Raw genomic sequence first — 12726 nt, forward strand, 5'->3', positions numbered from 1 at the left:
AAAAATTGTCAAAGACAAGTGAAATCCCATATTACAGCCTAAATTATTGTCAAAGGCAAGTAAAGTTGCCAAATTACAACCAAGAAAATTTCAATGGCAAGTAAATTCGTCAACTTCAGCGAAAATAATTGTTAAAGATATAATTTGTCATGAAAATAGTCTTAATTCTTGATTTCAAAAATTGAGGCCTCGTGAAGGAGGGGGGGGGGGAAACGGGACATTTTCGACATCAGGAAAAAGTTGGGACGACCAACATTACGACATTATCCCGTAAAATATAGGCCACTCTATATAACTATACGAGTTTCTGGCCTACGCTAAAAACGTTGTGCATCCCCGCCACAGACATTATCAATTGACGCCTCGTTTCGATTGTTTTATGTCAAATCCATTCAGAAGATAAACGTCTGTGTTTTTATTTACAGGGTCACCATCTCCGGGAGTCGCCATGTACGTCAATGGTTTGCTTACCCCGGAAATATACGTGCGACGAGGCCGGAAATACGTGTTCCAGGTCGAGACTGGTAACGACCCATACAACGCCAGGTTCTATCATCCATTTTACATCACGGATGACCCATCGGGAGGTTATGGGAGGTACACGCAAGAAGAAAGACAGGTACGTGAATGTAGAACTCTTTGAAAAACCAGGCTGACTCAACTGCTATCTTTGAGAAAAAATTTGACATTATCACTTTAGCTAATCGCTGTTCCCTATCCTGCTTTTTTAATGATTTTTCGGACATCCCCTGGAGCGGCAAAAAAGTTTTTGCTTGCAGATGGACGACGAGTACTCTCTAGTTTTTGTCCCACAAACTTAATGCATTTATAGAGCGGGCCACAGTTTAAGGTGGCGAAGTTGTGGAACAAATGGTCAAGAATATTATAGTAGACTTACTTACCGAAACGGTGACCCAGTCCATATTCCGAAGAATTTCGGACAGTGGCAGAGAGTGTCAAGACGATGTGTTAGGAACAGAGTGTCGAAAAATACATCCACAATTAAAAGCAAGAGCTGCAGAAGAAAAAAGGACATTGCTTACAAAATTAGCTATACGTGAAATTAGGGGTCATTCAAGTATTACGTCAGCATCGATGAGAGGAGGGGTTTCCGATTTGCTGACTTTTGATGACGAGGGGGATTGATGATGGACAAGTTTGGATGATGCTTACGTCATCGACCACCCTTTATGAAAATATGAAATATTGTTAATGACATCTTACTCTTTGCGCCAGAAACGAGAGAACGATAGAGAGCGAGGGACCGGCTAGTGAGCGACTATGAATAAGGTCGCAGATTAACCATGAACAAGGCAAGGGAGCTGCGAGTGACAAAAGTTTGAGGACCGCAAGCGAATTTTTTTAACGGTTCTCACTAACAAATTAGTCCTGGTACATCTAATAACATTAGTACTGAGCAGAGGTGAGTTTACTGGAGAGCTTAGTGGGCTATATCCCAAGGCGGTAAGTTTGGAAAGGCGGCTAAATTTGTGTAGCCTACAGACAGTAAAACCATAAATGCGCCTCTGCCAAGAGATTGAGTGAACCAAACAAGTGACCTAGAGAGCAAATGAACAGGTTAGTGAAGGACCTAGACAGCAAGAGACAAGGCTAGTGTGCGACCGAAAGAGTAGACCAAAGAGGGGATGAGAATTATTACGGACAAGGTCAGCAGCAATGTAGGTAAAACGACCAAAAGCGTGAACTAAAGAGCAAGGGATTCAGTCAGTGGATGGCCAAAATGGTTACTTAGCTTGTTATTTTATCACTGACTGACCCAGAGATCGAGGGACACTCAGTGAATGAGTGATAAAAAAAAAGTGACCAAGAAAACATGGGACATAATGAATGAGTGATCATAAGGGTGTATTAGAGATCGAGAGATACAGTCAGTTTTCCAAAGAGTGACCTAGAGAAAGAATGAGCAGTTCAGTGAGTGACTATAAATGTGATCTGGATAGCGAGGGACCAGACCTGTTTTACCAAAAGGGTGATCTAAATTATTTGCAGGTACGTGAATGACCTAGGAAGCGAAGAGGACCATGCCGAGTGGCATCTTACAAGGATTTACCATTTTACAATATTGATAGGTACCCGTACACGACGATTTGTAAGGAGCAGCACAGTCTGAAAATGTCTTTTTGAAAAGAGCCCTCACTTATCATACATCACAGGCACTAATTTAGGTTCCTAGTTATGAGCTTGGCATTCAAAAACAACAATGGAATCGCAATTCCCTGATTAATTAATAATGAAACGCATCAAACTTTCAAATCATCAGATTTGAATACACCTTCGAGAACTTGTGCGTCATTGTTGAAGCAAAACTGCAGTGTCGTTTTCTTTTCAGGACATCAAGGTCTACGCTGGTGTCGAGTTCGATCGCCGTGGAAGACCACATCCAACTGCAGGTGAATTTTTATAATCTCATTTTAATTATTATATATTTATTGTAACCTCAATTTTAATCTATACCAAAGTGATTCAAAAACTTTTCACATCACGAAGCAATTTTTAGGAAAAAATTCACCGCAGAGAGAGAACACTAATTTTGGAAACACGATCTTAATACACTCACATTCCCCGGAATTAGGGATAGGCAACAACATGCGTATGTTGTAGCCCTACTCACTCACATTTTAACCCTCTTCCCTTTACTTGCAGGCTTTTTGCAACAAATTTGAAAGATGTACAGGGTTGTCTCTTCGCGTTCTCGTAAAGTCATTCTTCCGCTTTTTCGAGGCTTAGTTCGTCCTGGACTGGAGTATGCTGTAAGGTTTTGGAGACCATACCTACAGAGAGACATAGACTTGATTGAAGGGGTGCAGAGAAGAGCTACGCGTGTCCTTATTGGCACACAGGGCTTGAGTTATGAAGAGAGGCTTCATTTCTTGAATATGTTTACATTGGATGAACGCAGGTGTCGAGGAAATATGATCGAAGTGTTCAAAATTTTCAATGGGATGGATAGGATGGACCATGAACTTTTAGTACACCGCCAATCGACTGCTTTTACAAGGGGACACCAGTATCGATTGGTGAGGGGCAATGCAAGGTTATGGTGTCGCAGGGAATTTTTCTCTAATAGGGTTGTTAATAAATGGAATAGCTTACCCCCGGAGGTAGTAAATTGTAACACAATTGACACGTTTAAAAAGAAATACGATAAACATGTTGGGGCAAATCGAGAAGCTATCCATTCTTAGAATAAGACAACCATAAGTATTCTTTATGGGCGTTGTATAATATTTTATCATGTGTATATATTGTTTATCATTTGTGTTAATTGCATCTTTAATTGGGTTGCTGTATTTTTGAAATATATGACATCCATATTTTTATGGGCATCTTTTTATCAGCCACCTCGTTGGGCATTTTGCCTGTTGTGGCGTTGTATTTGTCATAAAATAACTTTGCCGATATACGAGCCTCTAGCGGCCGCAAAAACCTACTAATGCAAATGAAGTTCGAGGTACAGGTGATTGAGTATGCGCTTGAGAATAAAAAGAAAAACAAAACTCGCGGTTACTCAACAAAATTTCGAAAAATCCAAGTACCAACTTGTGCATTGCCGCGCAGTAAAAAAAATCATGAATGGCGTTGAAACGGTACCGGTAGCATCATAAAACGCCGGCGCAGGACGTAAAGATCCAACCAATGGCTTGGTGTGCTAACCGCTAGGTCAGCTCTGCAGGAAGTTCCCGACTGATCACTGCTCACCAAGCCATTGATGAGATCTTCCTTTGTCTGCTTCCTGCGCTTATGGTGCTACAGGTACCAATTTATCGCCATTCATGGTCTTTTTCTTCGCAGATCAATTTGCAATGCATAAAAGTGTGTTGCTACATGATTTTTTTCGGAATTTTGCTACCGTAGCCGCGAGATCTAGTTTTGTTTCTCTTCTCATTTGTGTTAGTTGATTTTTGTAGACGCTAGAGGCTCGCATATCGGCAAAGTTATTTTATGTCTACCCTGTGGTTTAAATACCACTAAAATAAATCTCAGAAAACCGGTATCTTTATTAACATTTAAGAAATAAAGGGGGAAAAAGATGAAAAGAGCAGGTTTTTTCTGTTACCCAGCCACCATTCTCCTTTGTATGTGTTGCTGTATATATTTTTCTTCGTCACAACGAAGCTAGAGAGTAGATAAGAAAATAATACTGGGGTAAAGGGGAAACTATTTTATACGGAAAGAAATTCACATCCATGACATTAAAAGAAAACACTCAGAAACAGATGATTGAAGTAATTGATTTTGCCACTTTGCATGTTCTAAAACGGCCGATTGTGAAAAAATCTTCATAACCTACCACTATTTTCACGCGAGAAGCTTAAAAAAATCAGCTGTTGACAAATTTGATGCAAAGCGACAATAAATGGGAAATAAGATAAACATAATTTATTTTCAATTATATTTAAGGTGAAATATGTTTGCATTATTGCAAAATAATTTAGAGGGTAACATATAGTCGTGCCTTGGTATTAAAAATGTTGGAAACTTCTAAAATCGCTGTCCACATTCAGAGTTAAAATGATGTATTATCATCTATTAAATAGACGTTCACAAATTTAAGGTATAATTTTGTTCAAAGCATCCCTATTTGTAAAGACAAGAAAAAAAATTCAAGAATTTTCTACCAGATGGCGTTTTATGTTTCGGTCGTGTAGCGCATAGCTGATTTAGTACACCCAGACACTTCTTCCATCGCTTTATCCTCATCCATTCAAAAGTTATGACCACTTGATCGCGTATACAATAACATGCACAGACTCTTACAATCACTTTCTACCTCTAAGAATCATTTTGGGATGCTCGGGAGCAAAAAGAATAAATGTTTAGGAAAGTAAAGAACATTGGAAATTTCCACATAATGTTGAATTACTCCTGAAATATTGCAGTTGAAATCATGGAAGTGGCATAGTGGTACGAGTACGTGCCAAATAATAAAGAAGGTTAGAACACCACCCGGTGGAAGATTTAGGAACTTTTCACGCTATCTAACCAGGATAGACAAGATTCCAATAACCAAGTCGTAGAAAGGCATTTAGTTAATGAGGACATACTTTATTATGAATAATGAATATAAAGACATCGAAAAATACAGTGTACCGAAGTCGGGCGCTATCACTATTCGGTGCTTTTCTGCTTATTCATGCCTGTTAATGATTCTGCTCATTCAGCCTTTCTAAATTGTTGAATGTTTGCAAGTTGCTTTTATGTAAGTATCATGTTGAAGGGTCTGCTTGTCTTCTGCTTTGAGTTCATGAAGATCAACAATCTCCTACAGAAAAGAGTCAAATCTTAAAAACTGCAAAGAAAATTGTTATCCTCTGCGATCCCGCATCAGGCAAGCTTACGAAGTGTTTTTTTTTGCATTGTGACAAAACATGGCACAGCTATTCTAAGAACTTTTAAAATTTTTGGAAAATCAAGTAGGACCTTCCTGGCAAGAAATTTGGGGACGCAAAAGCAGCGGTTTACGGGCTGAATGGCATTTTGAACTGCATATCACTTGAAGAGCTCCAAGATGCTTGCAGAAATTGGTGGGGAGGGGATGCAAAATTGCATTGATTCTTAGAAAAAAAGTGAAATTTCTCTGGAATACATAAGTAAACTTTAAAAAAGACTATAGTTACGCTGTGTTTTTAGAAGCACCAACAAGTGTTTTGCATAAATACGTCGGTTCGTAGTCTTTCTGTGCTCCATTCAATCATGCAGATGAAAAGGTTATGGCATTCAATCACCAATATCTTTACGGGGCACTAAGCAATCTTTGGTGGAGCACTTGATGCTCCGCGGAACACAGTTTGAGAAACACTATCACCACCAATTTTAAGGTTGACTACTGATCGTAAATACGCAATCTATATATATAAAATTGATTTTCTGTCTGTGTGTGTGTATGTATGTTCTCTATACAAATCTACAATTTTAGATCGATCGTCGCCAAATTTTGCATATATACCAAATGGGACCCGACTTGAACGATAGGCTACTTTAAAATTTCGTCAGAGCAGGGTAAGTGCCCAAAATGGGCAGAAAACTGTCGGGCAACAATGCTTTCTCGGCCTCAACAATCACTTTCCGAACGTTTACTTTGGTTACCGTGGTTCCCTAGCAATGCGTTTAAGACGTGTTTTATGCCAAATGGTTTGTCATTTCTTCAACGCTGTCAGTATATGTATAATATTTATGCTTTTATAATGGTTTGCCACTTTATTCAATCCTCCCAGTAATGAGAGCTTTTTGAATAGACACCATCATCAGCATCACTTTGAGGGTAAGGCAAAGGATGATCCCTCATAGAAATCAGTGTTGAAATGCCGATTTTAATGTAGAAATGCTGAAATTTGGAGTTTTTTCTGTCACATCAATAATTTTAAAAATTCTATTAAATACTCGATTTTTGAAATAATGAGTTCGCTTAGAGATAGATATACGATTAAATATGAAGTAATTAGCCCCGGACCTTCTTTCGAGCTGGATATTCATGCAATAACATTGATTTAAACTTTTTATTTATATCTTCTCAAGCATGAAAATTAAGGTCTCCGTATTGTCTTTTAATATCAACTGCATAAATTCATATAGTATTTATATATATTTTTTTACGTTTCTTTAAATCTAGATTTGTTTTTTTCATGGGGCGCGTAGGAAGTCGCCATATTGGTGAACTTGGACACGGTTTGCATGTCCCTCAAAGAAAGAGAAGAGGGAGATATCAGGTGATCCAAAGAAGCCTCATTGAAAAAAACCCGGGCAACGCCGGGTATTATAGCTATAGTAACTAAATATTTGGTGAGAATTGGCGAGATTTTTCAGTTTCATGTGATCAGAAACTGTCCACCTATCTGTTTTTGCGCGCGAGCTAAAATTATATGAATGTGGTGACCATATTCCATCGCCAAAAAAATTCTTGCTGAAATCGTTAAAAATTATTTTAATGGTTACGATAAATAGTGCATTTTATAAAGTGATAAGGTTAGTGAGGGTAATGTGGCCATGCTAAGCTTCAATGATTTTTGCTGAGACTTGCTTGATATATTTAAAAACTAGTTTGAAATGTTGTTAAAAGGAAAAACAATAATGGTCTATACTTTTTTTTTCAACCGAGCACAACTCGGGTCTATCGCCATAGGCAATTGACCCGAGTTGTGTTCGGTTAAAAAAAATTTGTGAATTTGCAGTCATATTAAGGGAGGACGGGCGGGGAAATGAGTAGTGTCAAAGAGGCTGGGCGCACACCGGTTACACGAGACGGGGCAGCTTTGGACAGGCTTAGTCGTTGGTGTTCACGTTTTATGGTGAAATAATGGTCTATACTGTATGGTTCAATTAAAAATATGAAAAAAAGGTTTTTTTTCGAAGAGTACCTCTTGGCTGTATTCCCAACAGGTAAAGGTATATGGCTAACCTAAGCCAATGCACCCCATTGACTATGTGTACCCATATGGCCAACGACCCCAATGTACTTATTTCAACAAATCAATGTGAATTTTTTTAAGAACTTATTAATTGAAAAAAAGTTATTCAACTGACTCAAAAATTTAACTGAAAATTAAATACGAAGAGAAATATATTCCTTTCAGAAAATAAATTTTGTAAAATAAAGCTAACATTAGAATAATGAGTCCAAAAATTAAAAATTTTCAAGTTTATTAAGAGCACATTTGGGACAGAGGAAACCTTTTTCTTCCTCAATGAATAGAAATGGGGAGGTTAGAGACCTGCCGCATGAGGTTTCTGACAAAACATTTGATAATCGTACATGCGCAGGGAATATAGTATATCTGGCCATAAAACCAACTTAGAAAGTATTCTAAAGCGATCAGGCAAACAATTTATTAGTGTGAAGTTGCAATAAATGCAATTGATAAAGCACTAAAAACTACGTCATGATTAATGAACTTAAGTTGTGGAGTAATGGAATCTAAGTATACAAATCTATATATATAAAATTTATTTTCTGTCTGTGTGTATATATGTTCTTTAAACAAATCTGAAATTTTAGACCGATCGTCGCCAAATTTTGCATATATCAATCATATATATTGCTGTCCCGCCCCTAGAGGCATACAGCGGAAATTTTGCATATATACCAAATGGGACCCGACTTGAACGATAGGCTACTTTAAAATTTCGTCAGAGCAGGGCAAATGCCCCAAATGGGCAAAAAACTGTCGGGCAACAATGGTTTTTGGGCCTCAACAATCACTTTCCGAACGTTTACTTTGGTTACCGTGGTTCCCTAGAAATGCGTTTCAGACGTCAATACTCCCAGTAATGAGGTTTTTTGAATGGCGTCATAATCATCAGTATTGCTTTGAGGGTCACGAAAAGGGTGATCCTCATAGAAGTGAGTGTTAAAATTGCCGATTTTAATGTAGAAATGCGGAAATTTGGTGGGGTTTTCTGTCACATCAATAATTTTAAAAATTGTATTAAATACTCCGATTTTTGAAATATTGAGTTCGCTTTGAGATATACGAAGCCCAGGAGATTAAAAATGAAGTAATTAGCAGGATCTACTTTTGCGTTGGATATTCAAGCAATAACATTGATTTCAACTTTTTATATCTTCTCAAGCATGAAAATTAATGTCTCCGTATTGTCTTTTAATATCAACTGCATAAATTCACATATAGTTTAGGTTGTTTTAAAATTAATTATGGGCCCGTAAAAAGTAAAAATTCCACAGCTTTAATTAAGCATTTTTTGAAGCAGAAACAGGCAGAGATGAATAACTTGAAGTTCAAAGGGGGGAATCGAAATACCTAGCACCCTTTAAAAAAAGAAAAATATATATATTTACTTTTTTTTTAAGTTTCTTTAAATCTAGATTTGTTTGTTTCATGAGTCGCGCAGGAAGTCGCCATATTGGTGAACTTGGACACGGTTTGCAATTCCCTCAAAGAAAGAGGGAGATATCACGTGATCTAAAAAAGCATCATTGAAGAAAACCCGGGCAACGCCGGGTATTATAGCTAGTGTATACTAAGAAAATAACGTGATTTTCCGAATGACACTTTTGGCATATTTAGCGTATTGGCGTGAAATTATCTATCACCCAAGCAAAAAAAAAAGTAGCCTAATATGTGTAAGACAGTGGTGCGCAACCAAAAAAAATTCATTTTTGTTTAAAAAGAATGTCAAAACTAACGAATGCCTTCATTCAGCCGAACTAATTACCATGTGTCATTCAATGTAATTTTATGAAATTCTACTTGTACAATAACCAATATATCGGCTCCGCGTAATGCCAGAATCGAGAATGTGCAATGTCCTTTCAAAAAAAGAACGTGGGAAATGACTTTTGAATGTTTACTTTACCCATGTCACACTAATGTCTATTTGCACAGACACCGCAGTTCATTTTTCATAGACTGTATTTTTCTCTTCCCCCCACAGCTGGTCGCTTGTGCTCTTGGGTGTACGATTCGTCGAACCATTACAAAATCGATTATTTCCAGACTTTCCCGAAGTTCAGGAACACCCTGAAATTGGACTGTAAAGACGGTCAACCTGCGAGACTCGAATGGACACCGAACGCCAGTGTTCCCGATCTGTTATACTATCAGGTGAGTATTGATTTCGCAGATGGTCATCTCTTTGACCGTTTGAGTTTCATACGGGATCATACAGGGTCTGATTTGAAACAATCAAAACACCCAATTTGATATAATTCACCTCCGCTCTTGTTGGTTTCTTATAATATTACTATGTTACTAAAGTTACCGAAAATTTGCCTAGTTGGCGTTTACTTTGTCTACGTCCCTTTGGCAGGCATTTTTTTTTTTTTTTGTTTCTCGTTTCCCCAGTGTCTCGTTTTTTGGTTTAAGCCCGAAATTACACTCGGTAACCATTTGGAATACATATACAGGATGAACGTGAGACATGTTCTGCCAAACAAAAGGGGATGACAGACGATCCCAAATGGAACATGAAGTGCCCCACCAACCCTGTCTTATCCCGAACCGTTTTCGAATTATGCTGGATAATCGATTATCGTCAGGTCTGAAAAAAAAAGCCGAATTTGTGAAGCTTCTGAAAGACGCACAAACTAAGCACATAATTGAAATGAGCAGAAAAACCGATTAGGTGACACGATTTTCATATAAATTTCATTTCAAAACATTATCTGAATTTAATGGCGAGTTACAAGCGCTGAAATATTAACAAAGTTCAGAATCGCATTGGCACCAAGATTTTTCATCGCCAATTACGAAAACATCCTTCCAACTACAATGGGTAAAATTCACCAAAAACTTGTCCATTGCACCAGCTTCCGAAATAGTCTGCAGCACATCATATAGGTGTTCGGGTTCAAGAGAAATTTAGTCTTTTGTTTGCAGTACAGACAATCGGCGTTCGTCGAAGTAACTTTAGTAGGTTTTGGTGACAATTCCATTTTTCATTTCACCAATCTCTCAGCGTTTGAAGCTCGCTATTGAATACAGATATCCTGTAGATAGAGGTAGCTTCACCTAAAAGGATTTTTTCTCCGAAATCAAATTGTCACCAAAATCGGTTACCATAGATGAATATCGGAATTTTCGTCGAATATCTACTTCCTGACCCTGTGTTGTCATTTGAGACATGCTCAAAAGTGCCACACTGTATTCATCTACCACCATTTCTACTCTGGGCACGGTTCCCACCAGCCTCATAGCAATACGGATATTCACAGAAATGTTTTTTCCCGAATCGGAGAAATGGTTAGCTAAATTAACCCTGTTTTGTTTTTGACGTGGGTGATTGCACGCAAATGTCACCAATCACGAAGCGAGTTTCCAATCACTTGTTATTTGGTGATCGTTCATATTTCCTCACGAAATGAAAAATTTCAAAACGATTTGGCGCACTTTCGATCAGAAATGGAAACCCGGACTTGGGTTTGGCGCCAAAAAAAAACAGGCTAGAGCAGTACTCTTGAACCTTTTCGCAGTTGCGAACCGGTGGAAGTAGTTGGGCAATTTCACGGACTGGCGGAAACCTGAGAAATAATTTGCGGACAGGTAAAAAAATAAAATAATGGGAGAAATAATTTGGGCGGAAATTATTAAATGGCAGAAATATTTTGCGGACTGACGAGAAAATAAATGAAAAATAATTTGCGGACAAGCAAACATTCTGGAAAATTAGACAGAAAAGGAAAATAACTAAAAATAATCTGTGAAATAATTTACGGACCGATTAGGAAATAACCGAGAGAAATAATTTGTGGACAGGAAAAACAAAAATGGGAAAAGTAATTTGCGGGTTTTCGGCTAAAAATTAATAAATAGAAGAAATTATTTGTGGAATGGCAAAAAAATAAATAGAAATAGTTTGCGGATCTCTCCTCAAAAAATGAATAAATGAGAAATTTGAGGAGAGACCGGCAAAAAATGAATAAATAGAATCAATTTCTGAACTGAAGAAAAAAATAACTAGAAATAATTTTAGGACAAACAAAAAAAATTATTTGCAGACCGGCAAAAAAAAAAGAATTGAATTTACAAAATAAATAAAATGAATGAGAAATAATTTGCGGACCGGAAAAAATTAACAGATAGGAGAATTAATTTGCGGGTTGGCAAAAATAAATGATTTGCGAGTCGACAAAAAAAATACTGTAAATTTGATAGATTTTGCGGACCAGCACAAAACGGATACAGTGCATTGGATATGATTTGTGGGCCGGGAAAAATGTAACTCGCAGAGCTGCCGAGGGCCATCAGTGGGAGAGAAATAACCAATATACAGTATTTTATAAATCAAAAATTGCTTAGTGCCTATTGAATTGGTCGAAATGTTTCGTGGACCGTGCTTCGATCCGAGGATCAAAACACGGCTGGAGCACCACGAAACCGAAAATATGTCAGCAATGAAACGATTAATTGGATATGAATTGACGCATTCCTATGAACCATAAGTGTTTTTTTTTTCGATCGTGACTAATATCTTTGGCAATGAGAATATGATTTAATGTGTATACAATCGCACGGATTTTTTTTTGCAGAGTTACACCCAGAGGAACATGGGCTGGAAAATCTTTGTAGTGGACGAATTCATCAGTTCCGGAGCATCATCGATTAATCGAATGACTGAGACATTTCTTCACGTCTGCCTTTTGATTTTAGTTTTACACAATTTATTGCACAATAGGTGACTCTCTATACATCTTCTATGAAACTGTAAATAGACATTTTTAAATGTGCGTGGAATTAATTTATTTTTAATAAAACAATTTTTTAAACAAAATTTTCCATTTCTTGAATCTTTTGAGAAACGTAAAGAAGGTTGGAAGAAATCTCAGTCGCCCGCAACGCATTGATGCTCGATGAGCAGCGGTGACTGTAAGGCATCGCTCACAGAATCATAGTTCGTCAATTTCAGTTGCTGCAGTTCGATAAGACTTTCGAATGCCCTACACTATGAGCCCATGTCCTACACGCAGACCTGGGTTGTGGTCATAACACAGTGGTCACTTATCGGTGTGTTTCACGATTTATTGGCCCGATATGATAAGTGATATAACCTGCAACTCGACACGAGGTTTTTTGACCAATCCGTGTCGAAAAACAAAGCATGTTGCAGGTCGTATCGCTCATTTTATCGGTCCCTAGTTCAATTTGCCTTACAGTTCTAAAACTGTGCGACTGAAATGTGAAGCATTGGGCATCGTGAAAAATCGCCAAACCCAGTCTAGGGGCGCGTGTCGGAAGAGTCAAAAGAAGCTCG

General features: G+C 37.8%; 1 protein-coding gene across 1 annotated transcript in view; it reads left to right on the plus strand.

The window, feature by feature from the left end:
* knk (cytochrome and DOMON domain-containing protein knickkopf) overlaps window positions 1-12246 on the plus strand; it is a 44950-nt gene extending 32704 nt beyond the window's left edge. Inside the window, exons 13-16 of the mRNA XM_089250812.1 lie at window positions 426-619; window positions 2351-2411; window positions 9412-9581; window positions 12005-12246. Coding sequence (XP_089106938.1) covers window positions 426-619; window positions 2351-2411; window positions 9412-9581; window positions 12005-12154 — 575 coding nt within the window. The 3' untranslated portion in view covers window positions 12155-12246. The remainder of the gene's footprint in view (window positions 1-425; window positions 620-2350; window positions 2412-9411; window positions 9582-12004) is intronic.
* The last annotated feature ends 480 nt before the right edge of the window (window positions 12247-12726 follow it).

This window comes from Pholcus phalangioides, unplaced genomic scaffold (assembly GCF_987345545.1).
Source record: "Pholcus phalangioides strain wild (caught in Gottingen) unplaced genomic scaffold, Ppha-v1.0 ptg000024l_1, whole genome shotgun sequence".
Lineage (NCBI taxonomy): Eukaryota > Metazoa > Arthropoda > Arachnida > Araneae > Pholcidae > Pholcus > Pholcus phalangioides.